Genomic DNA, 27,248 nt, shown 5'->3' with positions numbered 1-27,248 from the left:
CCTAGATAGATGTTTCAATGCCATAAGTGACTAGTTTGATTTGAAATTCTAGAGCTAACATCAACGTTTCAACTACTGAAAATACCTTTCAGTTTCACGTTGAGGTAATAATAGCCAAGTTTTGCGATGCATGTTAATGAAGTGAAGTGGCTGTAAAAAAGGTAAAACACTAGCTGCCAAACCAAACACAGCAAACAGCTATTAGTGCCTAGCAGGGAGCTGTCATCTGGAACAACCACTTGGGCTGCTGCGCCGGAGAACCTGGCTCTGCATATCTGTAGGGGCCTGGCTATTTTCCACAGGTTAGGTAGCTTCCCATTGCTGCCTCTGGGCTATTTGGAAGGACAAAGGAGCCCCCTGCTCTTGTATTTTCAGTAGGGCTGATATGGGATCCATGACCAGGGCCGGCACCAGCGCAGCAAGCAGGTGCTTGGGGCGGCCCACGGAAGGGGGCGGCACATCTGGGTCTTCGGCAGCAATTCGATGGCGGGTCCCTCGGAGGGAAGGACCGGCCGCCGAATTGTCGCCGAAGAATGAAGCGGTGCGGTAGAGCAGCCGCCAAAGTGCCGCCGATCACAGCGTTTTTTTTTTTTCTTCGCCACTTGGGGTGGCAAAAAAAGCTGGAGCCGGCCCTGTCCATGACCTCCAAATCTTTGTCAGGCAAAAGAGGCCAAAGAGATCCCTGACTCAGGGAAGGCGTGCAGATGGTTCAGGCTCTAGGAAGCCTAAATCCCTGCCAGTGTTCAGCCAAGGAGGGGAAGCATATTCAGAACAGAGCCTTCTTTTTCCCTTCTGCTGCTACTGCTTTTCAGACACAGCTGGACAAAGACGAGCTGCCTCTAGAATCCAGGGAGCCACCAGACCAGAATTGAGGGAAACCAACCCACGAAAAAAAAAATTGCTAGCCTCCTTTCCACAGCCACTTCTCCCACTGAGGCCTGGGATCCCTTCAGTTCTCCTGATCCTTTCTCCCACACATGGCAGCTACTCCTCCATGGTGGTGGTGGTGGGGGCAACGCTGGAGCTGGGGTTAATTTGCTGAGGCTACAGCCAGGGCCGGCTCTAACTTTTTTGCTGCCCCAAGCAGCAAAAAAAAAAAAAAAAAAAAAAGCGCCGCCCCCCCGAGCCCTCCCGCCGAGCCACGCCACCCCCCCCGCCGAGCGCCACGCCGCCAGAGCCCACCCCCCCCGCCGAGCGCCGCCAGAACCCCCCCCCAAGCGCTGAGCCCCGCGCCGCCCCCACCCCCCACCGAGCACTGCCGTAACCCCCCCCAGCACCGCTCCCGCGCCGCCCCCTCACCCCCAAGCGCCACGCCGCCGGAGCCCGCCCCCCCGCCAAGCGCTGCGCCGCCGGAGCACGCTCCCCGAGGAATGCCGCGCCGTGCTCCCCCCGCCACCCCTTACCAGGTGCCGCCCCAAGCATGTGCTTGGTTGCCTGGTGCCTGGAGCTGGCGCTGGCTACAGCAATTCTCCTGTCCCTTCACAGAACTGGACTGCTCTTCTCACTGCACAGCAGTTCCTCACTGTGCTCTGCTGCTGGGACACTTTCTTTCCCCAGCTGCATTGAGCAGAGACACCAGGGAGGAGGCCAGGCTCAAGGAGGAGGCCAGCAGCTCCTCCAATCCTCCTATTCTTTGCCTGTAGAAGGGTCACTCACCAGCCGGTGCACCCCTTTTTGGCCAAGCATGGTGCAGCAGACTCTTGAGCTGTGGTACCCACCATCATGAATCACTCCAGTCCCTACAATAGCTTGCCCCGTCTCACAACTCAGCCCTCCAGCCAGGTCACTTGTAGTCCCCCCCCCCCCTTCTGAGGTAATACAGACTCCAGTAAAGTAGAAGTCTAATGATTCTGTCCCAAGCCTTCAGCCCCATCCTAGGCTTACTCATAGACTTTAAGGTCAGAAGGAACCATTATGATCATCTAGTCTGACCTCCCGCATGATGCAGGCCACAAAAGCTGACCCACCCCCTTTCCCTTGACTCAGCTGTTGAAGTCCCCAAATCCTGTGATTTAAAGACTTCAAGTTGCAGAGAATCCTCCAGCTAGCGACCCCCGCCCCATGCTGCGGAGGAAGGCGAAAAACCTCCAGGGCCTCGGCCAATCTACCCTGGAGGAAAATTCCTTCCCAACCCCAGATATGGCGATCAGTAGAACCCTGAGCATGCAGGCAAGATTCTCCAGCCAGACCCTCATTGACCATTGATACTATTTACCAGCGATGGCACGCTGTTGATTAATTGACTAAAATCAAATTGATAGTCCTTGTCCCCATTTGTGTCTGGGTGGTTGTTTTTTTTAACCTCCCCTTCCCAGTGTAGGGAGGGGGTTCAGTAGGGGAAGCCAGGCCCTCCCTTTCCTTTGGGTTCCAGGCCAGAGACCCCACGTTAAGCAGCGAGGGTCTGCTCCCATAGACTCTGTGCTTTCCTGGGCTGCTTCCAACCTTCAGGCTCATACAGAGCCCCCTCAGGCTCTCTGGCAGCATACAATCCCTTGCAGGCCGGGGCCTCCTCCGGCTATCTGGGAGGTCTTAAGTTCTTTTTTCTGGAAGGTTCCCTGGGAGTAGAGCTCTGTTCCTCTATATTCTCTCTCTAACAGACTTCTCTTTCTAGGAGCAGCCTTGTCTCTCAGCTGTTGCTGGTCAGCCACTTAGTCACATCTGGGGAGATAACTGTTCTACCTGTTAACTCCTTGATGGCTACTACATTATAGGGTTTAAATACCCCATCACAGAGTCTCACCCCCGAATTCATTTATTCCCCCTCCCCACAGTTTATCCATGATGTACTTCTCTCCCTCAGTGAATTCAGTACTTCCCCCAATATTTCAGTGTCTCCCCAAACAAATCCTCTCTCTTCCCCCTGCCCAAGGACCATGTCTCACTTCTGAGGCAGTGCCTGCACATCCCACAATTCCCCTTAGCAGCAACTCCAAGGGGAACGTTTCTCATAGGAGAAGTGGTCACCGATTGTCCCCCCTCCCACCCAACCTGGACAAAGTAAGGGGCTGTGCAGGGAGGCACAAACCCCTGCAGAGTACTGGGAGTGAGTGGGAGGCTGGGGCTATTCCCCTTCTCACACTACACATTCACTGGAAGCAGGTGGTAGAAGAGACTCACCCCCCAGAGTCCTAGCTCCAGGGAAGGTGCCGGAAATACCTAGTGGGTGCCTGGGGTGCTAAAGATTATTTGGGGGGGGAGGGCTAATGGTGGGGGGCCCTCTCTCACCTTACGGTTGCTCCCTTTTTCCAGCTTGGCACCCTGGCTGCTGCTCTATGAAGCCGGAGAGCCGGCAGCATGTAGAACAGCTGCTGACAGGATGTAGATTGTGACTGCAGAAGTCAGAAGGGACACCCTGCATACTGGAACTAAGGCAGGGCCCTGGCTGTATGGCCAGAGCTAGCTGCAGGCAGTGGTTTCTGCTGTGGTTCTGTTAGTTTTAAAACTAATAATAATATGGATTGATCCAAGTTCTCGATGCGTTAGTGCAGCAGTTCTCAAACTGTGGGTTGGGATCCCCAAAGTGGGTTACGACCCTGTTTTAATGGGGTTGCCAGGGCGGGCTTAGAGTTGCTGGGGCCAAAGCCCAAGCCCGAGGGCTTCAGCCCTGGGTGGCAGGGCTCAGGTTACAGGCCCCCAGTCTGTGGCTGAAGCCCTTGGGCTTCAGCTTTGCCCCCTGCCCCTGGGGTGGCGAGGCTTGAGCAGGCTCAGGCTTTGGTCCCCCCTCCTGGGGTCCTATAGTAATTTTTGGTGTCAGAAGGGGGTCGTGGTGCGGTGAAGTTTGAGAACCCCTACTTTAATGTAAAGAACACCACAGGGAGATGGAGGCAAAAACAGCAACCACAGTGGCCCTAGGGGACTAGGAGGAGCCACAATCCCGTCCAGTGCATCGCAGTGCACACCAGGCAGGCCCAAGAGAAGGAGCAGCAGCAGCAGCGCAAGGAAGTGACATAAAAGGTTGCTAAGAAGAGGAGCCAACTCTTCATGTAGGTTTCTTTAGAATATGTTATCTAAAACTTTGCAACTAAATTTAGACATCTAAAACCATATTTAGGCATCCACGAGGCCTGATTTTCAGAAAACACCTACATTTCTGGATGCTCAGCAGTTTTAAAATCAGGTCATTTTGGTATCTAAATATGGAGTTAGATGACTAGTTTTAGGCACCCAAGTTAGAAAATTTGGCTTTTATATATCCCTGACAACTTCCATTACCTTGTCTTTCAATTTTATGGGCTCTGCAGTTATGCCTCTATCAGTCATTCAGTGCAAAACTAAATGTATGGAAGATGCATATCTATGCGCCTGATTCTCCTTTAATTTAAAATTACACTGGTACAATTCTAGTAGGCTGGATTCTGCTGTCAGTTATACTGATGTAAATCCAGAGTAACTTCAGTAAGTTCAGTGGAACTGTTCTGGACTCACATTGATGTAATTCATAGCAGAATGACACACTATAAAACTGGTAAATAAGATCAGAATCAGGCCCTATATTTTAATTATTGACCAACTCAGTTGCTGTGGTTTACTTTTCTTCAAAGCTTGGGTGCTCTGTGAGTGGTGTGCTGCTACCAACTTCATTGCCAAGTTTTGTCTGAGGTAGTTGATCCATGCTTCCCACTTGGTTAAAGATTGCCTGTCCAGAGAAAGATACATTACTTCGCTTTCAGTATATATGTAGTAGTATATAGTAAGGCCTTGCATATTGTATATAATTAATAAACACAAGTATCTGGTTCTTTCATATTTCACTTGTGTAACGAGCAAAAGACAACAGCCTGATTCTACTCTCATACTGGTGGAAACCAGGAGTAACTCATCCAAAGTCATAGAATATTAGGGCTGGAAGGGATCTCAGGAGGTCATCTAGTCCACCCCTGTGCTCAAAGCAGGACCAATCCCCAGACAGATTTTTACCCCAGTTCCCTAAATGGCCCCCCTCAAGGATTGAATTTACAAACCTGCGTTTAGTAGGCCAATGCTCAAACCACTGAGCTATCCAGGGGTAGATGGTGTAAGAGCACAATCAAGCCCATAATCCAACAAGTCATTTAATTTTAGTGTTTTCTCTTCTATTCAGCCATTTTCATTCCCCAAATCCAGTTAACAATGAATAGCTAATAATAAGGTACCAACTATAGAACTGCTGATTTACTGAGGCAATGCTAGAATGGACATCCAAAACATAATTACAAATTCTAAAGACGGGGTTAGCGTCCGATTTAATCTCCTAATATTTAGAGAATATTTTTGATGTTAATGAAAGAGGGGTTTGTTTATATAAAATCAAGACCACTCACGAGCATAGGTATAAAACAAGAATTCTGCAGGGACAAGCACTTTTTACTTGTGTTTTAGAATGTTAACTGAAATTTCAGGACTAGAACACAAGCATCTTGTAAAAAGTGAATGTAATATCCTGCAAATGCTCACCACTTAATTGCTTTGCCTTATAACATTGTGAGAGCTCCAAGAATTAGTTGCAGGCTTTTGTAAGCACTTTTTTATCATAATAATTCAAAATCTTAGCAGAACAATGTACATGCTAAAAATACATTCACATCATAAATTGTTAGAAGGTGAGTCCGAGAAAAACATCTCCTGATTTGTTAACTTCTTTTGCCAACAGCACTGTAAACTGTACAAAAGCCAAAAGGAAGGACATACTTTATTGTTATTGATTTCAATAACATGAATCCTCCAGGTTGTTTTCTCTTTGTTTTGGCAAGATAATCATTCCTTTAACTACATTTTGCTACAAAATGTTTCTTGTATGTACGTCATGCTATAGTTTCTCTATACTTTTCCCGAGATATTGGCTAATTTTACAAACCAATTCTAGAGGAAATAGATTCTTTATTGTCCTTGATTGTTTTGAAGTGTGGATAAAAGAACATATAATGGGCTTCAAACAAAATCCTGCCCATCATGCTCGCATAAGCAGCCTCACTCACAATTGGGAACATAACATCTTCTTGCCTTTATAGTTACTCTCTAGTTGTTAATCATGTTTTGTTGTGGAAGAACTGCACATTGTACAGTGTGTATGTGGATATGCATCTTCTGTTTGGCCAGATGGTCCAGGGAGGGTGGCAATAACCCTATTAGTGAGTTACCAAACATGCACATGAGGGAAGAGTAATAACTTGTTGTCATGGCTTCTGGGCATTGAGTCATTGTGGACTTCTCTATATACCTCTACCCCGATCTAACACGGTAAAGCAGTGCTCCGGGCAGAGGCGGGGGGAGGGGGGAATGGAAGGGGGGGAGAGAAGAGGAGGCAGGGATGCACACTCCAGCAGAGCAAAGCAAGTTCGATAGAACGTGGTTTCACCTATAACACAGTAAGATTTTTTGGCTCCCGAGGACAGCGTCATATCAAAGTAGAGGTGTATTTCCTGGATGCAGAAAAGTGCTAATGTGATGTAACAAACAGTAGCTTATAAACTAAAGTGAAAGTGGCCATGCCCCACACAGTGAAATGGGAACTGTAGGGGTGCGGACTCACCCCTGTGGTGCCTCCTGCTGGTTGTCCTCAAGAATTAGCTCTCCCAGCCTTGGAGCACCCTCTGCAGGCTGGTGATCCACCTTGGCACTGGCCCCATGTCCCTCCCAGGACCTTGGTGCCCCTTTATCTGGGTGCTGCCCCCTGGCAGTACCCCCACAGTTCTGGGTCTCCCCCTCCCAGGGGAACCCCCACCCACTATCCCCACTTCACCTCAGTTTTGGCTACTGCCCAGTCTCCATCTAGTCCCCATTCACTGGGGCAGACTGCAGTATCAGCCACTCATCACAGGCAAAGGGGTTCAGACCTGCTGCCTCTGCCTACCCATGGGCTGCCCCCTGCAACCCAGTACCTAATAGGCCTTACCAGGCCTGCAGCCTGGGGTTTGCCTAGGCCAGAGCGCCCCAGCTCCCTTAGCCTTTCCCCAGCCCTGCTCCACTCTAGGCACTTAGTTAAGCTCCCTACAGCCAGGTCCTTCTCTCTTTAAATGCAGAGAGACTCTCTTATAGGGACCAGCTGGGCCTGATTGGGGCGTGGCCCCAGTTGTTATTGCCTTACCCAATCAGCCCAGGCTTTCCCTCCCAGCCTCAGCCCTCAACTAGAGCTGGCTTTAACCCTTTCTGGGCCGGAGCGGGTGACCACCCCGTTACAGGAACAGTGACAGTAAGTAGGGTATGTCTACACAGGGTGTGATTGCCGCTAGAGTAGACATATCTGGGCTAGCATTAATCTAACTAGCTTGAGTACCAGAACTGTGAAGCCATAACAACATAGGCTTCATTGTAGGCTGTACAAACCTGCCTGGAACCCTGGATAATTACTCGGGCAGCTAGAATGTATACACTTCAGTCACACCCTGTGGCTGCAGGGTAGGCATCTAGTGCTCTGGACTGTACAGGCCCAATTCACCACTGCCCTGTACCTTGTGCAATGACATCAGTGCAAAGTGGGTGTAAATTACTACCATTCTGATTTGGTACATTTTACATCCATTTTGCACTCAGCTTGCACTGGTGTAAATGACTACACGTGGTGCAGGATGGGGAATCTTAATTTCATTTTAAACTTAACATCTGTAAAATATAGTTACAGTTTTTAAAAACAATTTGTATTTTGACAAAAAAAATGCAGAAGAGAATGTTTGTGCTGAGTTTTTGAAAACCTGGTCATCTTTCTCCAGCCTGCTAATCAAATGAGTAGGACTCTAAAACATTTACTGGTCAACCCACTTGATTCATGAGATTTGTGCAGTATCTCATTTACAAAACATTATAGACAACATATCAGGAGCCTAAAATATACAATTTGCTAGAATTACTGCTTAATTATAGATGCTATTTCACTTAAAAGTGAATTAGTACAAAGAAGATTGAAATGGTTTGGGACTTATGTATAACTGGCTTTTAGTTTGTGTTGTGTCTCAAGGCCAGCAACAGGCTGCACACTTTTTAAAGTAATGGAGATATCCTATCTCCTAGAATGGACCTTGAAAGGTCATCAAGTCCAGCCCCCTGCCTTCACTAGAAGGACCAAGTACTGATTTTTGCCCCAGATCCCCAAGTGGTCCCCTCAAGGATTGAACTCACAACACTGGGTTTAGTAGGTCAATGCTCAAACCACTGAGCTATCCCTCCCCCCCAACTTTACTATGCTATGTAGGACCCATTGGTGACAATTCAGATCCACCTTCTTTTCCCTCTTCCACTTTACTACCATCTTTGGAAACAGATGTATAACAGCAACAATGGTGAGAGGAACAAGATGAATGGAAAGTGATAGCTGCTTACATATTTGATAAGAGTTCAGTTCTCACTACTTTTAAATGAATACTTATCCCACATCTATATGGTGTCTGGTCTAATAATTACTGTGCTCCTTAAACAATTGCTAATTTCAATATAATTGCTGAGATGTCAATGAACTTTAGTTAAGCTTAGTATCATTGTAAAACTCATAAGTTTTCAGCTTCAATTGCAAAACATAAATGGGAGTTAATGTACAGTTCTCTGTGCTTCCAAAATTATGTGTATTGAAATTAGGTCTCTTTGGATCTTTTCTGACATAAAGCTAAAGAACTGATTCTTTCAGCTCTGTCATTGCTTATTCTGTACAACTGCTTACTTGATAGGTGGCATATAACAGGGGTGCTCAACCTTTTTCTTTCTGGGCCCCCCCCAACATGCTCTAAAAATTCCACAGACCGCCTGTGCCACAACTGGTTTTCTGTATATAAAAGCCGGGGCCAGTGTTAGGGGGTAGCAAGCAGGGCAATTGCCTGGGACCCCAGGCCACAGGAGCCCCTGTGAAGCTACATTGCTCAGGCTTTAGCTTCAGCCCCAGGTGGTGGGGCTCAGGGCCCCAGGCTTCAGCCCCACGTGTGGGGCTTTGGTTTTCAGCCCTGGGCCCCAGCGAGTCTAACGCTGGCCCTGCTTGGCAGACTCCCAGAAACCTCCTTGCGGCCCCCCCGGAGGGCCACGGATCCCTGGTTGAGAACCACTGACATCTATGTTGCGATTTTTAACCCTTTTTACATGTCAGTGAATGCAAGAAGTAGAACAGCAGCTTATTGTGGGCCATTTAATGTTCTGTGTAATGTAGTATATACCATGCAAGCATTTCGAAAGGGTAAAAGTTATGTACATTTCTGGTCACACATTTCTTGGCCATGACTTGTGGCTATTTTAATTCTCCAGGAAACTGACCCAAAGCCCAGGGAAGTCAATCAGAATCTTTCAGCTGATTTCACTGGGCTTGGATTAGGCCCCAAGAACAGAACACTATATTTTTACATTTATTTAGAAGTGTTGCAGATATTTTCTTAATTATTCCATTCAAAGTGTAAATGCCCACTGCACATGACCTGTGTACTACAGTTACTTTACTGTCTTACTAGAACAGCAACAATTACATAAAGATTCTATATTTCCACAGTGACTAAAACACTTTTATAAATAATGATTTCCCACAGGGCAAAATGCATTTTTATTTGCTTTGTTAACTATTTAAATTTCCACATAACGTTTCTAAACATTTAATAAATAACATTCTTGGGAAAATTATGTTCAGATGTATATTATGTCTGGCATTCTTGAATAAATGAGTGACTTGCAGGCCATATCTCATATAAGTTACACCATGCCCATATCCCTTTTACTGAAGAAAACCCACAGCACATATCAATTTGATCTATGTTTAAATAAAGGCGGGTGTTTGCCACATAAGAGATAGAAATGGCACCAAATTAGGGCATATTATACTCATTCTTCTATCCCAAATTATTTATTAAAAATAAGGTATGTAAGTGAGAGGTAAGCAGGATTAACGCTATTTTATGCCCAGATTTTCTAATTTGGGAGCCAGCACACCTTTGTGTAATCAACCATTAACAATACTCCTTCAAACATCTCAGCAGTTTTATTTCAAACACACATAAATAACTATCATTAGTATTCTAACCTTTACAAAATATAACATTCCGTAAACAACACTGCAAATATGCAATTCCAATAAACAATGTAGATGAACACTTTAGTCTGGGGTTACTGTAAATTATTATATTCTGAACATATTAACATATTATTCATAGCAATTTTTAAATGTTTTGGTTCCTCTAAATATTGTATATGAGTGTAAAATAAGCACCCATTTAAAATACATGTCAATTTTCTCTATAATAGGGGAATATGGCTGTTGTGTTTCAAAGTTTTCAGAGTTACTATCCACGGCAAACAAAATAAACACAGGCATTAAGAGCCACATACTGATAGATTTAAGCCTTTGCAGAAATAGACCTTTAACAGAGCTGTCAAATGTAATTTCATGTCAAGACACAAAGTCCAGAGATGGGGGCATCTAAGATGATGGTTGGAACCTAAATTTGACAGAATGAACTATGTAGTGAAATGACAGTGTAACTGCAAGGTCTGTGGGAAAAGGCTAACCACTCCCATCGGTCTCTCTCTGGAGAGGTAGCTTTTTGAGATGGGAGTTGGTCCAGGACCCTGAAACAGATCCACAGAGTCGAAAATGAAACAGTACAATGCAGCAGGAATGAAGCTCACAATGCAGGATCTATGGGCTGAATCTACTTAAAGAAAAAACCCTCTTTCAGCGATGCAGGCATCTCTGGTGGTGGGGGCCGAGGGAGCCTGAAATAGACCTTGACTGAGTCATAAATGAACCACTGCAGGGCTGTGAGGGTGCCAATCATGAGGATGCGGGGAAAGAGGCCCTTCCACACGCCTATGAAGCCCAGCTTCTTGAGGACTTCCATAGAGGTGCTGCCTTTTTCCTTGTTGAGCACAGACACCACAGAGTCAGCTGGGTGGGAGACTACAGCACAGAAGATACCGGCTATATAGCCAGCAACAAAGGTGACGCCAAGCTGCTCAGGCTTGGAGCATTCACTGCGCGGCTTGGGCACCACATAGGCATACAGGGCCTCCAAGGTACGCTCAAAACAGGCAAACTTCATCATGGTGTAGGGGATCTGGCGCATCCAGAGTGGAGCCACCCCCTTGTAGAAGGCCCACAGCCCCTCCTCAAGGTACATCTTGGGGACAGCCACCCGTAATGTGTTGGCATAGCCTGGCTGCGTCTGGATTCGCACTTTGACTGCCTCCATGGGGGACAGAGCAATGTCAGCAAAGAACTCGGCACTGGCTGAGGCGGCCAGATAGAGGCTGGTCCGCCACAGGTAGGCTCGCTCAGGTCCCAACATGTCAGCATAGCGCAGCTTGAAGACTTCATATAAGCCAAACTTGCAGAGGCCCTGTAGGGAGTAGCCCACACAGGTGGGGGCCCATCCTTTGGCCAGGCCACGCATCCCCTCCTCTTCCACGGTGAGAGTAAAGCCCTGCAGCATGCCCCGGTAGCGACTGGGCTCTGCCTGCATACGGCACTTCACCAGGTCCAGCGGCACCACAGCCGTGTGGGTCAGGCCGCAGCTCACCACGCCACCCAAGCCGCACATGGCCAGATACTTCGCAGAGCCATACTCGCAGCTGTATTCCTCCTCGCCCCAGAGGGCAGGCAAGGCGGCCGCCCATAGCCGGAACCGGCGCTCAGGATGAGGGGCGGTGCTGCTGTCGCTCCCCTCTAGGGCCCCTAGAGCCACCTCCTCCTGGCTGCTCAGGTCACAGTGCTGAGGGAGGGCAGTGCTGCTGTCACTCCTCCCCAGGCTGCAGAGTGTGGGGAAAACGGCTGCCCACAGCCAGGCTGGATGCTGAGGGGAGGCCGGGCCGCTGCCCATCTCCCAGCTGCTCTGGGGCCTGCACCCCTCTGAGTCCCCTGGGGGCTGGGCCATCTCTGGGGTGTGGCGGGGCCAAGCTGACGGCTCCTGTGGTGTGGGGGGGGCTGCGCGTCTCTGGGGCCGTTGTCGGGGCCTCCTGCCTCAGGCTTGTTCCAACTGCCAGTGCCCTTCGGAGGCCACAGGATTCTAACCATAGAGACTCTGCCTAGAGTGTAGCCCAGCCCGGCTGCCACAAGCATGGGTAGAGCGCCGGCACAATGGACAGGGTGACAGTGGGTCAGCAGCCACTCTAGCCATATCTCTATGGCCCTGGGTGGGTGGGGACTCATGCTCCAGGCGGCGTCAGGGAGCATAGTGTGGCAAGGGAGATGAGGAGGACAGGAGAAAACTTGAGGGCAGATGTGGGGAGCTAGAGAGAAGCTGTGGGCAGGGGGAGAGCTGAGTGGGGGAAGGAGAGCCTGCTGGTGTCACCGAAATGGCAAACGGCGGAGACCCAAAGAGAGGGCTACAGGGAAAATGCAAGGGGAGGTGCAGGCAGAAATGGGTGGCAGAGTGAGCGAGGGGGATTTTTGTGGAAATAAAGTGATGAATATCCTGCAAATATGCAAACAAGGGTTTTCCATTAAAAAAAAAAATCTCCAAATTTGTGGGGCTCCAGCCGTAACACTCTTCTACGACAGTGGGACCCAGCATCACTATGTGAGACAACTCCCAGCTGCCGTGGTCCATTTGAGATCCTAGTGTCCAGGCCCATGGAATCAGCAGGTCCCAATATGTAGCAATCCATCCTGATCTGGAGCCCCAAGTCTACAGAAATGACAGGTCCCACCTAGCCATTCCTACGTAAAAAGAGCAGGAGTACTTGTGGCACCTTAGATATGCATCCGAAGAAGTGGGCTGTAGTCCACGAAAGCTTATGCTCTAATAAATTTGTTAGTCTCTAAGGTGCCACAAGTACTCCTGTTCTTTTTGCGGATACAGACTAACACGGCTGCTACTCTGATTCCTACGTAGTCAATCACAGCCATTTTTTAACCATCACTTTGCCAACCATATCTCTTGGTCATAACTTATCATGCGGCATGTTGTGCCTTTTACATCCAATTGTACAACATCCATCAAATACACAAACTCATCTGGGGTTATTTGTATTGATTATTTCAGAACTTCAGTAAGAGCAGAAAAACCTCACTTCACTTTGATACTCTCGTTAATATCCTGAGCTTTATAGGTGTAATAGAAATCCATTCAACATTTCAAGGTTTTAATTAATGTTTTCAGCTTAAAAAATTGTTTTTGTTTTGTTTTATAAAAAGGATGAAGAAATATATACAGAAAAACTGGCCAGAGCATTGTGTTCCCCTCACAACAGGATGGGCTAAGAATGGAGGGCCAGATCCCAGCTCTTGGCAATGCTGCTCTGGCAATTCAAAACAGTCAGGGTTCCCCGGTGTAGAGGAACCCCCACTGTTTGTACAGGGCCACTCTGTGGCTAACTCTATGCCACCCTCTCACTACCCCAGAATAGGGGGCATGTCAGAGCTATCGAAGAGGTGATGACTGGAACCCTGCTGCATTTGAGCAGTCCCTGGCTGTAAAACAGTCTCTTTTACAGCCAGGTGTAATTTAGAGCAGCTCTGAAGCTGCCCTAAGTTTTACAGGGAGAACAATTGGTACCCAGGATCAAAGGAGCACAAGGCTGGCTAACGGTCACTTGTGCTCCCCACCTCTTTCAGCTCGGAGCTCTGGTGCAGCTGAAGATCTGACCTGCAGAATCAGCTTTGATTTTGCTTGCCTTTATGAGAACAATTCAGACCCTTAATATTATGTAGCAGTCGATATTTATATTTAATTTCTGTTACTGTTCTTTTTTATTATTATTATTTTATTTTTTGTTTTACAGCAGGGCCAGAGGATCAATGATTGTGCTAGGTGCTGTACAAACACAGAATAAGAGATACTCCCTACCAAGAAGCTCTTAGAATCCAATATCTTCAAAGAAAGCTTCTCTGCTGTGCTTTATTTATGGGCTTGAATTCCTTACACACCCAGAACTTCACTGACTTTACTGGCAGTTTGGGTAGGCCAAGAGAACTGGAGTAGATTTAATGTGCCTCATGCCTGCCCTGGAAGAACCACTCTGGGACTCAAAGAATTTACTTCTTATGACCACTGGTTTCTTGGTCTCTGTCCAGATGCAAATTAGAACTAATTGGTAAGGTTTTTGGTTGGTTGGTTTTGTGAGGTAGGCAGATGTTCACTAGAAATCGTGGATTGAGACCATTAAACATAAATCACCAAACATCCAGCAGGAGGCCATGACTTCTGATCGCTACTGACCTTGTATTTCATTTCCTGGTTTTTAATATGAATATAAACAGTCAGAGAGGAAATGAACCATGAGTATAAAAGCTTTTCACACAGATAAATTACATTTGTGACTTAACGCTACGCGATGTGTGAAGAGTCTGAGTGGTGCTGCTAGGCAGCTTGTTGCCCTTTCATTTCTTTCCGCTGCTGTATTGAGAGGGGGACAGGGGTCGGGGGGAGAGGGGAGGATGGCTTATACCGCCGCCGAAAGCGCTAGTGCTTCAGAGGAGCTGGTCTTATTTCTTGCCCTGAGAGACAGCTCCACTGCTGAAGGGACAAAGCTAGAGAGGGGGATTCCTGGAGGAGTCACTGCTGTGTAGGTCAAGCTCTCCCTGTAGCAACTGGCAACCTTTTGTGACAGTTGGGTTCCACAGCTCCTGGGGTGATTGTGACATGATTTTCTATCTTTTGTATTTATTTTTTGGAGATGGTCAAACTAAACTTCTGTGATTCAAAGTCACTTTTTGTAACAGGTTCTCAGACAATAATAATAATCCAAGACCTGATTCTGTAACCATTACGCTGTGTAGCACCTTTCTCTGCAAGTAGTCCCGTCCCACTGATTGCAATGGGCTAAACTGTGATTTTTCAATCACATAGAGAGCAGGGGATGGAGGGTAGCAAGTAGATGTATCCTCCTTGGCTTCCCTTTTGCCTCCAAGGTGATGATAATTTGCTACTGGTCCATACCAGGATCTCTCACTCACTGTTGGTCAACCACTGACCCTAGGGGAGAGGGGGCTACATTGTCAGGTGAATGCATTTTATGTTCAGTGCCGCAGTTATTTTTCTTTTTCAGTTTCCACATCATGCTCATGGACTTTGTAGCTGCAACATCCAGCCAAGGTAGCTCATCAGCACATTTCATTGTTGCAAAGATGTTCAGGAGGGAAATGAGTCTGTGATGAGAGTAGAGCCCTGATTATCCAATACAGCACCTGGGCACTTTCTCCTGAGCTGTGTTATTATTTTAAAATTTACCCCCTCCAGCAAAAAACAACACAAAAATACCCCCAGCAAATGCAAATACATTGGGACGTTTCTACTATAGTAGGGTTACCATATCTCATAAATAAAAAAAGAGGACCCTCCACGGGCCATGGCCCCGCCCATTTCCCCACCCTAGCCCCGCCCCAACTCCACCCCTTCCCCCACCCTAACTCCGCCCCCTCCTCCCTCCCACTCCCAGCCAGGGGGAAAGGGCTGCCCCAGTGCTACCAGCATCACGGTTTCCCGGGCAGCCCCCAGACCCTGCGCCCCCAGCTGGCGCTTCCCCAGCGCAGCTGGTGCCTGGGAGGGGAAGCGCCCAGCCGGGGGCGCAGGGTCTGGAGGCTGCCCAGCAAACCGTGAAGCCGGTAGCGCTCGGGCTTTGGGCAGCCCCCATGCCTCCGGACTCTGTGCCCCCAGCCGGGCACTTCCCCTCCGGGGCTCCGGCGGCTCTGCATAACTTACACTGTATAAGTTACACAGAGCCGAAGAGGAGCAGAGCCTCCACAGCTGGAGGCTCTGCTCCTCTTAGGCTCTGTTTAAGAGCCGGGCTGCCGGAGCGCTACCGGCTTTGGGCAGCCCCCGTGCCTCCGGACCCTGCGCCACCGGAGCCCGGGAGGGGAAGTGCCCGGCTGGGGGCACAGGGTCTGGAGGCACGGGGCTGCCCGAAGCCGGTAGCTCTCGGGCAGCCCGGTTCTTAAACAGAGCCTCCAGCAGCTGGGGCTCTGTGTAACTGACACTGTGTCAGTTACACAGAGCCCCAGGGGCTGGAGGCTTTTCTCCTCTTTGTCTCTGTGTAACTGACACTGGGTCAGTTACACAGAGCCCCGGGGGCTGGAGGCTTTTCTCCTCTTTGGCTCTGTGTAACTGACACTGGGTCAGTTACACACAGCCCCGGGGGCTGGAGGCTCCAGCCGCCCCCGCTCTGTTTAAGAGCCGGGCTGCCCAAGCGCTACCGGCTTCGGGCAGCCCCGTGCCTCCAGACCCTGCGCCCCCAGCCGGGCACTTCCCCTCCCGGGCTCCGGGGGCGCAGGGTCTGGAGGCACGGGGCTGCCCGAAGCCGGTAGCTCTCCGGCAGCCCGGCTCTTAAATAGAGACGCGGGGACTGGAGCCTCCAGCCGCCAGGGCTGTGTGTAACTGACACAGTGTCAGTTACACAGAGCCGGGCTGCCTGAACGCTCCCGGCTTCGGGCAGCCCCGTGCCTGGAGACCCTGCGCCGCCGGAGCCCGGGAGGGGAAGTGCCCGGCTGGGGGCGCAGGGTCTGGAGGCATAGGGGCTGCCCGAAGCCGGTAGCGCTCAGGCAGCCCGGCTCTTAAACAGAGCCGCCGGGACTGGAGCCTCCAGCCGCCGGGGCTGTGTGTAACTGACCCAGTGTCAGTTACACAGAGCCCCAGCCGCTGGAGGCTCTGTTTAAGAGCCGGGCTGCCCGAGCGCTACCGGCTTCGGGCAGCCCCTATGCCTCCAGACCCTGCGCCCCCAGCCGGGCACTTCCCCTCCCGGGCTCCGGCGGCACAGGGTCTCCAGGCACGGGGCTGCCCGAAGCCGGGAGCGTTCAGGCAGCCGGGCTCTTAAACAGAGCCGCCATTTTCCCGGACATGTTCCGCTTTTTGGCAATTCCCCCCGGATGGGGGTTTGACTGCAGAAAAGCCGGACATGTCCGGGAAAAAGAGGACGTATGGTAACCCTATTATAGTTGTCTAGAGCAGGCATTTTATGTTGGCAACATGAAAGGGAGAAGAAAACGCCTGGGTTGGATTCATGCAGCACAGACTAGACTTGGCTGGAATCAGTTGGTGTAAAAGTGTGCTTTGTATTTAAATATAGAAAATAAACATCAGAGATGGAAAATACCCCTGATCATTAGTTAGTCTGTCCCCCTCTCAGATTGTTTCCTAGAGTCTCGGATGTGCTCTGCCTAGCTTATTATTATTATTTACTAACTACTGAGGATGTGCTTGGTGCTCTACATGATCAGTCTGCTGCTATTTGGCCATTTTGTGTTTTTTAGCTGGTTTAATATAGAATATATCTGAAGTGCTCAAACTGCAGTGGGTAAGGGGTGGGAGCAGGGCCGGCTCCAGGGTTTTGGCTGCTCCAAGCAACCAAACAAAAAAAAAAAAGAAGCTGCGATCGCGATCCGAGCAGGAGTGAGGGATCGTCGCCGAATTGCCGCCGAACAGCTGGATGTGCCGCCCTTCTCCGAAGTGGCCGCCCCAAGCACCTGCTTGGTAAGCTGGTGCCTGGAGCCAGCCCTGGGTGGGAGGAAGACTTTGCTATAATTTCTCTATCTCTCTCCCAAGTGTTCCTTAGGTGAAAGTCTGAGCTAGTTTCTAAATGACCTTACTTTATACTATGTAAGCAATTTCAGATATTTTCAAAACTGATTCAGCTCTGAGATGGAGAGATAATCACATATCAACATACATGCCATAAGTATGTTCAAAAAAGAACTATGTAAGTTCACGGAGGATAGGTCCATCAATCGCTATTAGCCAGGATGGTCAGGGATGGAAGCTGGGAGCGGATGACAGGGGATGGATCACTGGATGATTGCCTGTTCTGTTAATTCCCGCTGAGGCACCTGGCATTGGCCACTGTCAGAAGACAGGATACTGGGCTAGATGGACTGTTCATCTGATCCAGGATGGCTGTTCTTCTGTTTTTATGTATAGAAGTACTGCATGTACAGCAGTTTCCCAGCTTGGAATCCTGCCCTCAGCAAACACATTTGATGTTCATAGTAGTCTTTCAGCTGCCTACCCACTGACCCATCTATAACCATTTCTGTGGGCCTGCTGACAAGGTGATATGACAGTTTCACTAGATAGGTGCTAAGCACAGATGAATCTAGATGGCCAGCCTGCTTGATGCCGCAAGTGCTGTTGTTTCTGCTTAACGTGCCTTTATGGTGTTTGGAGGTATTTAAATTTTATTTTGTGGTATTCTTGTCTAATGTAAGTTGACAAGAACTATAGCTGAGAGGAAGGAGAATGAGGACTCTGGATTAAAAGTGTGTTTATTTTTCAGGGCAGACGATTGATTGTCAGGCAGTGTTTTGGAATCAGGGCTAAATCCCACCAAATGTCTAACCCATCTAAATTAGGACGGCTTTGAGCACATGTCATTTCTGTGTATAATCTGAAGCTAAAAGAGTGTGATGTACCCCAAATTTGCAATTTCTCTTTATGTCAATGTCTGCTAACGTTGCCTTTCTGAAGGAATTTGTATTAAAATGCATTGGCAAGATCCTCAGCTGGTGTAAATTAGAATGCTGCCACTGAAGGCAATAGAGCTTCACACCGAGGAACTGGCCCAGGATTGTTTGTATCTTGTATCAATATTTGTATATTATAGTTATATTAAGGGGTGTAGCATGAGCACTCAAGGAACCTGGAAGATTCTTTAGTGTGAAGATGCTCCAAAGCACTGAGGAGCATAAATACTGTTATTATTTATTTGTATTACCATAATGCTTAGAAGACCTATCATGGACCAGGACCCCACTATGCTATGTGCTCCACAAAACAAAAAGATGGACCCTTCCTCAAAGAGCTTAAAATTTAAGTATAAAATGAGAGATAACTGATGGATAGATATATACGGGAGTACATAAGAATGGACATACTGGGTCGGACCAAAGGTCCATCTAGCCCAGTATCCTGTCTTCCGACAGTGGCCAATGCCAGGTGCCCCAGAGGGAATGAACAGAACAGGTAATCATCAAGTGATCCATGCCCTGTCGCCCATTCTCAGCTTCTGGCAAACAGAGGCTAGGGACACCATCCCTTCCCATCCTGGCTAATAGCCATTGATGGACCTATCGTCCATGAACTTATCTAGTTCTTTTTTGAACCCTGTTATAGTCTTGGCCTTCACATCATCCTGTGGCAAAGAGTTTGACAGGTTGACTGTGCGTTGTGTAAAGAAATACTTCCTTTACAAGGCAACAAGGAGACAGCATTGGTCAGCATGATAGTAAGTGATCTAAGCACACTAGCAGCCTGAATATGGTCACATTTATGTAGGCATTATGGAAAAGCAGAGTGTTAAGGAGAGATCTGAAAGATGATAATGAGGTAGCTTTATGGATGTTTACGGGGAGTGTCTCCAAATCATGCGGGGCAACATGGAAGAAAGCACAAAAGTACTTGTTAAATTTTCAGACAAGTGGGCCAGGAAGCTGGCATGATTGGCCAACTGAAGACAGCAGTTGACATCTCAATAACGACTGAGAGGTGATAAGTATGGGATAAGTTGTAAAAGATTGAAAGTGAACATAGAATCTTATGTTTGATATGCTAGAGAAGAGGGTGCCAGTGGAGGGATGCAGAGAGGTGATATGGTCAAAGCCAGGGGCTAGGAAAATGATCTTTGTAGCAGCATTCTGAATGGATATCAGTGGAGCAAGATTGCATTTGTCAAGGCCAGGGAGAAGGTTATTGCGGTAATTATGATGTGAAATGACAAGCGCCTAGAGGAGAGGTTTCGCAGTGTGAATGGATAGGAAAGGCAGTATCTTAGAGATGTAATGCAGAAAGAATAAAGTTTTAGACACAGCCTGGATGTGGGGACCTAGAAGCATCTGAGTCAAAGATGATGCCCAGGTTATAGGCTTGAGTGACGGGCAGGATGGTGATGTTGTCCAGGGTGATCAAGAAAGGAGGTAGTGGAAGAGGTTTGGCAGAAAGATTACGAGCTCAGTTTTAGCTACATTGAGCTTGAGCTGATGGCTAGACATCCACAAGAAGATGTCAGAGAAACAGACAGATTTTAGTTTGCAAAGAAGATAGGTCTGGAGTAGAGAGGTAGATGATTTACCCACAAAAGGAAAATCGTCCTGAATTGTAAATGTCATTGTAATGTTTGCCTTTATTCTGATACAATGCTATGATGTCTGTGCTGCATTATCTCATATTGAACTGTATCAAATATATAATGTAAAAATAATGAAAAGGGAGGTTATGTATGTAGCTAACAGCTGGAAAAAACAGATCTGATCAGTTCCTTAAAGAATTGTAAGTAATGATAACCACCAAAGAAAATCCACATTGAACCTGAATATCATGACTCATAAATAAATCATTGATTTAGTGAAAAATATCTATTTGATGAAAATTTGATGAAACATTATTATGCTGAGAATGCCTTGCTGTTTGGCATAATCATATTTTCCTCTCCTAAAATGTTCTGCTCCCTCACCCTATATTCCATATCACATCACTTATGAAAAGAAAACCTTCAATGCAGTCAAGTATCAACTGACCAATCAAGTGCTTGGGAACCTTAGTGTAGGGATCCCATCAGAGATGACCCATTGTATTAACAGAGCCAAGAAGAAGGCATTACAGCTCCAATCTGTAAAGGGGAGAACCATGTAACCCAGTGATAGTGGAATGGAGCTGAATAGGCCTTGCCTTCTAGTAACAGGACAGGAAGAGCAGCTCTGATGTTCCTTGCTGGTTTAGAGCATCCATTCCTTCAGCCTGTCTGCCTGTCCAGTAGGGAGATCAGTAAATTAGCCCAGGCGCTCATCTGCCAGCGCAGGAAGCCAACAAAGACACTACAATTAGTGATGGCAGGAGACCATCTACCAGCCCATCAGGGAGCCTGGGAGACAAGGTACGTGAGTTAGGATGGATAGCAGGGAGGCACAGGATATGGCAAGAGTGCTGGTGAGCATCTCAAAGATGTACCAGAGGGCAAGTTCACTTCAAAAATCTTTGCTTGGACAGCCATATGTATTCTTATGTCATTACTTCAATTACACCATATCTAATAACTGTAAACAAAGGATTAATTGACTAATATATGATGAATATGAAGAACAGCTAATAATAAAGCCGCTACTATATCACCATCGACGTCTTATTGCAATACATAGCGGAGGCATCCAACATACAAACAGAAATTTTAAAAACAGGATTTTATCTTCACCTCTTAACTTCTGCTGGAAGCCAGCTTCAATGTGACTAGTAATGGTGACAGCCTGATTGTAGCAACTTTCCCTCAGTATGAAAACTGGCCTGTTTCTTTCTCAGTATGGCTTCAAAGATAGGGGTGAAATGGGCCAGTAAAACCCTCTTCATTAACTTGTAATTTGTGGAGAGGAGCGATATCAGGCATTATTTGATGGTTTCTCATGTTTGAGGAGGGAAACAAATATCGCCTCACACCAGCTTTTTGGAATCTTCCCTATCAAATGTATGTTAGTGAACATGTCTACCAGTCATGGCTTGACCCTTTGGCCCCAAATCCTTGAGGAATTCAGGATAAATGCTGTCCTTACCAGCTGCTCTTCTGCTTTTAGTGGCTACGAGAGCCTTGTTTATTTTTTCTATAGTGTATGGGGAAGATAACAATAAAGTGGTGGGGCTCTGTCAGACATTTAGAAGGAGCTCTTTCTGAATCTTCCATCTAGTCAGCTTGTCAGTTTTGGTTTTTGAATTGAAGCTGCTAACCTAGTAAAACACTGTCAACCAAAAGTGATGGCTAATGCTGTTGCCTCATACCAGAGAAGGTATGAGGCAACAGCATTAGCCATCATTTTTGGTTGACAGTGTTTTACTAGGTTAGCAGCTTCAAGCTTACAGAAACATGCCCAGGCTTTGCGACTTGTATGAGGGAAGTCATGACTCTTCACTGTCTCATTCCATCTCTTCAGGTGGGCAGAATTCAATGACTCTATTAGTTCTTTCCCTGTTTCTGGTTCACCATTATTTTCATACTCTTTAAAGAGTGCTCCTGTTTCCAGCTGCCAGCAGGGAGCATAGGCCTTGAGACAGTTGCAAGGAATGTGTTTTGTGACAGTGTGATAAGAAGGTGAGGTAGACATAGTTTTCTGGAATCGGCTTGATACAGTGTACCTTGTCTTCAACTTCTGCATATCTTCTGATAGATTTATTCACCACCTTCAACCTGGTATGGAGATGTGGGTTATTGCCCAAGGTGTCAAGGCTCATCAGGTGCCTCAGCACTATGCACTTCCTAGCCACAGTGTTGAGAAATAGTAGATACCACATCATTTTGAACTGGCAGATCAGCAAATCACGCACCCTCAGTGATTGTCTATCTCAAGTATCCACGTTGACTCCTTCACTATTCAACATCTACAATAATAACCTACCTGACAGAATTCTGCATACATCAATATATGCCATTGACATAGCTCTTGTGGGTACAAGCAAAGACCTCACCACCATCAGCGACATCCTCTCAACTGACCTCAAGATAGTGGTGGAATATTTTCAGTGCTGGAAGCTCCACCCCAGTGCTTCCAAGACTTTGGTAATAGCCTTTTACCTAAACAACAAAGCTGTCAAAGAACCACCTAATATCACCTTTTGCAATCAATAGATTCAAAATGAGCCCTATCTGAAATACTTGTTTGTGACTTTGGGCAGAAGCCTGACTTGTAAAGATCATCTGGAAAAGACATGCAAAAAGATAAAAATAAAGTCTAGCCGAATTGGAAACTCACAGGGATAACAGGGGGTGCATATGCGCACACACTTCGAACAGTGACTTGAGCAATGGTATACTCAGCCACTGAATATCGCACAGCAGTCTGGGTAGGCAGCTCACATACCAAATCTCTGGACGTGCAGCTCAATACTAGAAAGAGAATTATAACTGGAACATTATAATCATCACCCATCCAATGATTGCCCACTCTGGCACGTATTCCCCCACCCAAAATCCAGAGGGACGCACAGAGAAACATGAGTACAATCAAACAATGACCAACCTGAACTTACCAAATTAATTAGGATCTCCAGAACCTTCCAAAGCCTTTTTCGGGTCTGACAAAAGTTGTTAAAGCATCTTAATTCAATCCTGAAGCACAGTGGAAAGAATTCTGGGATAATGCTAATGTCCCAAACAAACACCTGATTGCTTATGCCACAAAAAGAACTTCCAGGCTTCAATTTGCCCCGGAAATAACGATCTGCACTGAATCTTTTCAGAATATCACATGGCAGATGCTGTCATTTCTTGCACTTCTGGAAGATGAGACACAATTATCTGTGTACCACAATTATGCTTTATACTGCACACAGTACAGAAGTCAGAGGGAAATACAGACATTATTGCTATTGATTTCAATACTATGAAACCTCTAGATTGCTTCCCTTTTATTTTTGGCAAAATAATCATTCTTGCAAACTCTATTTTACAACAAAATGCTACCTGTATATACTGTGGGCTACAGTTCCTATATATTTTACTCCACATATTGAAGTAAATCTAAAAATCAGTTCTGGAGAAAACGGATTTTTTTATTGTGCTTCACTGTTTTTCCAACAAACATAAAATAGTTTTTATGCCAAATCCAGTTCACCTTATTCACATGGAATTTTGCATTCCACTCAGAATATTCGTGACAAATTTTGTGTGTATCTTCTCTGCCTGGTAGTTTTGTTAATTCTGTGTGATAGAGTATCTAATTAAAATGTATATATAAAATTATAGCAGATTGGGAATAACAGGATTCTTCAAATTGTCTGCAGAAGTGAATATTCATCTCACAAGGAAAATAAAAACCTCCCCCCTTTAGAGAGTCTCGCCACGTTTGAAACAAATTATATGGAATGTATAATAACTCCTCTATACTTAGATGAAAAATGTTCAAAGCTTTCAAAAGTCTGGGTTTATTTATGTAGAAACTATTAAGGTCTACACCTTGTCTTGAGGGATAAGAGAAATAAATAAATATGCTTGATTAAATATCCTGAATATTAATATTATGTAACTGAGAGATAATATTTATCATAGCAAATGTACATAACCCACCAATACCCTCTACTTTTTTAGTATCCCAATGAATTTGGATGTATTATGTATCTAAGGCAAGATACATACTTTTTAAAAAATTTACAGGTAAATATACATATGTACACAACATACAGCAACAACACTGAGACGGATGATATGGAATCTGCCAAAAAATTGCTATAGAGTAGAATTAATGTTAAGAATAATTAAAGAAATATCCTCCATCTTTCTAAGGCCCTGGTTCAGGAAAGCAGTACTTCAGGACATCACGTGTGCATGTGCTTAAGTCCTATTGAAGTCAAGTTAACTACGTGCTTCAGTTCTCTCCTGAACTGGGACCTAAGGGTAAAAATTTCAAACATGTCTAAGGCTATGTCTACACTGCTATGTTAGCCCAGGGTTTGAACTCAGGCTCAAGCCTAACTCCTCTTCGGTCTAAACACAAATCGTGCTAACCAAAGACTTGGACCCAGGGTCACAGGACCCCACAGAAGTGGAGGGTCTGAGCCTGAGTCAAGCTAGGACCCAGGGTTCAAGCCCTGTTGCTTTGCAGTGTAGTTGCAGCCCCACTGAAACTGTGCTCTGGGAGTCCACCAAAAGCATCTCACAGTCTGACTTTCTTTGCCCTGTAGAGAGTTAACTTTGGGAACTGTTAAATTTTCCCACACAGCATCATGAACAAAGGGCTAGAGTAGCCACATTTTGGGAAGGTGCTAGGAAGTCTGGGATATGGGTGATTGGACTCAGACCCTCACAATGCAGGGCCCCAGGTTGGGTTCTAAGGTTCAACAATCCCTAACCTGGGGTTGTAAATGAGTGTAGACACTCAAGCCCTAGGTTGACAAACCCAGGGTCTGCTAGTGCAAATTTTACTAACCCAGGGCTTATGGGTGCAGCATAGACGTACCCTTAGTGCAGGGGTGGGCAAACTTTTTGGGCCGAGGGCCACATCTGGGTGGGGAAATTGTATGCAGGGCCAGGGCAGGGGGTTGGGGTGCGTGAGGGGGTATGGTATGCAGGAAGGAGCTCAGGGCAAGGGATTGGGGCAGAGGAGGGGTGCGGTGTGTATGAGGGGGGCTCAGGGAAGGGCGTTGGGGTGCAGCAGGGGTGCAGCGTACAGAAGGGAGCTCAGGGCAGGAGGTTGGGATGCAGGAGGGGTACGAGTTGCAGGCAGGGGCTTAGGGCAGGGAGTTGGGGGGCGGGGTGCAGGAGGGGTTTGGGCTCTGGGGTGGCAGTGGCGCGCACCGGAGCCAGGGCAGGCTCCCTGCATGCCTGCCCTGTCCCCGGCCCCGCGCCGCTCCAGGAAGCGCTGCGGTCCCTGGGGGAGGAGAGGGAGGAGGGCTCCGCTGCGCTGCCCTTGCCGCGCCTCCAGGTACCTCCCCCGAAGCTCCCATTGGCCACAGTTCCCTGTTTCCAGCCAATGGGAGCTGCGGGGGCGGTGCCTGGAGGCATGGGCAATGCGGAGCCCTCTGCCCCCCCACCTGGGGGCCGCAGGGAAATGGTGCCAGCTGCTTCTGCAGAGCGGTGCGGGCAATCCCATGGGCCGGATCCAAAGTCCTGAGCAGGGCTGCCCAGAGGATTCACGGGGCCTGGGGCAAAGCAATTTCGGGGGCCCCTTCCATAAAAAAAAGGTTTTTTTTATCTAGGTGGAATTTTTTTTTATTTAGGTGGAATCTCCATCTCTGGAGATATTTAAGAGTAGGTTAGATAAATGTCTATCAGGGATGGTCTAGACGGTATTTGGTCCTGCCATGCGGGCAGGGGACTGGACTCGATGACCTCTCGAGGTCCCTTCCAGTCCTAGAATCTATGAATCTATGAATTCTCGTGGGGGCCCCTGTGGGGCCCAGGGCCTGGGGCAAATTGCCCCCCCCCCCCCGCCCCAGGCGGCCCTGGCCCTGAGGGGCCAGAACTGGCCCACGGGCCGTAGTTTGCCCACCCCTGCCTTAGTGACTTTGGGTATTTCTACACTGCAATAAAACACCCATGGCTGGCCTGTATCAGCTAAGTTGGAAGCCCCAGTGGAACTCAGTGGGACTCACACTTGAAAGTCACAAGGTGCTTTTGAAAAAGTCATCCTAAGTGTCTGACAGGAGACTGGTTTCAAAGTCAACAGCTTTTGTTAGGATTTCCACCCAGAGGGGGTGGGAGGTGCATGCAAGCCCTGCAAAGAAGGATCTCTGTCACTTTGAAACATATTCTGTTGCTTATTAAAACTCTCACAAAGCAGCAAGAATACATACATCACCTTGTGACTTAATGCTCTTGAAGCTGATGAGTAAATGAAGGACTATTTTATGGTTAACTGTTGCTTTACTTTAAACAGCTTTTTCTTTTAATGAAGGAAACGTAGAGGCCACTGACTCGCCACAAGGTTAACTCTTCTCAGCTGAAAAAGATGTGCTGTATTCTTCCTTCCATTGCCTGGGGTTCAGCTTTGCCCTGAAAATGGGCTACTGTATACTAGTTATAGTTTTGTAAGTGCTAACCCAGTGGAACAGTAACAACACAGGTAGTTTTACAAGCAATATTGAAACTAGAGCATTATTACATTTTTAATTTTAAACCCATGTTTGTTTCCAGGTAATAAAGATGTGGCAAAGGGAGATAGATGGTTGTAGGAATTAGACATGCTTTCTGCCCTCGTCATGATACACTGGATTAGATGAACATTGTAAAAAACAGAATGGTAAATCAGTATTTTTTTACTGAAGGAGTGAGACTCTCCCTCCTGTTCAAGAAAAATACATTTGAGTTTGAAAAAAAGGAACGGAAATGATTCCAGTGTAATAAGATGCATGCAAAATATGATGGTAACTGTGGGTATCAAAAAGGGGAGATTGCCTTTTAAATGAAAGGCAAAAAGGACCCAGGGTTACCAACCCTCCAGGACTGTCCTGGAGTATCCAGAAATTAAAGATTCATTTTTAATTAAAGATTATGTCATGTGATGAAACCTCCAGGAATATGTCCTACCAAAATTGGCAACCCTAAAATGGCTCCAAGTAGATTCCGTTTCTATGGCCAAAAATATCCCTTTGCAACCACTGCTTTTGCATGTGTAAATCAGGTGTGTTACTCTCCAATCTGCACATGCAAATGCAAGGGATGTGCCCACAAATGGTTGCTTGTGCAGAATCAGAGGCCATGTTTTTGCAAACTTGGCCCTGTATGTCTTCTTTTCAAAGCCACGCCGATTCATTGTCATGTCTTGGACCTGCAAGAGCATGGAAAAGGGATGAAAGTCAACATGCTGCACTCACAACCCCAGCAGAGTGCTTACTTCTATCCCCAGCAGGAGATCTGCCCACTTAGCCCTGGTGGAGTGGAGGGCTCTATCTCAGAGTAGATCTGGGCCCCAG

At 47.1% G+C, this 27,248-nt stretch overlaps 2 protein-coding genes across 3 annotated transcripts in view; both read right to left on the bottom strand.

Annotated features, from left to right (window-relative positions):
- Positions 1–27,248, bottom strand: part of LRP8 (LDL receptor related protein 8) — a 411,845-nt gene that overhangs the window by 365,738 nt on the left and 18,859 nt on the right. The gene's annotated exons all lie outside the window — the stretch shown is intronic.
- LOC128841501 (phosphate carrier protein, mitochondrial-like) lies at positions 9,789–11,821 on the bottom strand. The gene has a single exon (XM_054036547.1). The coding sequence runs from the start codon at positions 11,808–11,810 to the stop codon at positions 10,590–10,592; it is 1,221 nt and encodes a 406-aa protein (XP_053892522.1). The 5' UTR covers positions 11,811–11,821; the 3' UTR covers positions 9,789–10,589.

This window comes from Malaclemys terrapin, chromosome 8 (genome assembly GCF_027887155.1).
Source record: "Malaclemys terrapin pileata isolate rMalTer1 chromosome 8, rMalTer1.hap1, whole genome shotgun sequence".
Classification (NCBI taxonomy): Eukaryota; Metazoa; Chordata; order Testudines; family Emydidae; genus Malaclemys; species Malaclemys terrapin.
Note: the sequence above shows the minus strand (reverse complement) of the source record. Positions and strands in the feature narration are given on the sequence as shown.

What these genes read in the sequence shown, in the direction of transcription:
- LOC128841501 (XM_054036547.1), bottom strand. Translation starts at nt 11,810, where the DNA reads ATGGCCCAGCCCCCAGGGGACTCAGAGGGGTGCAGGCCCCAGAGCAGC.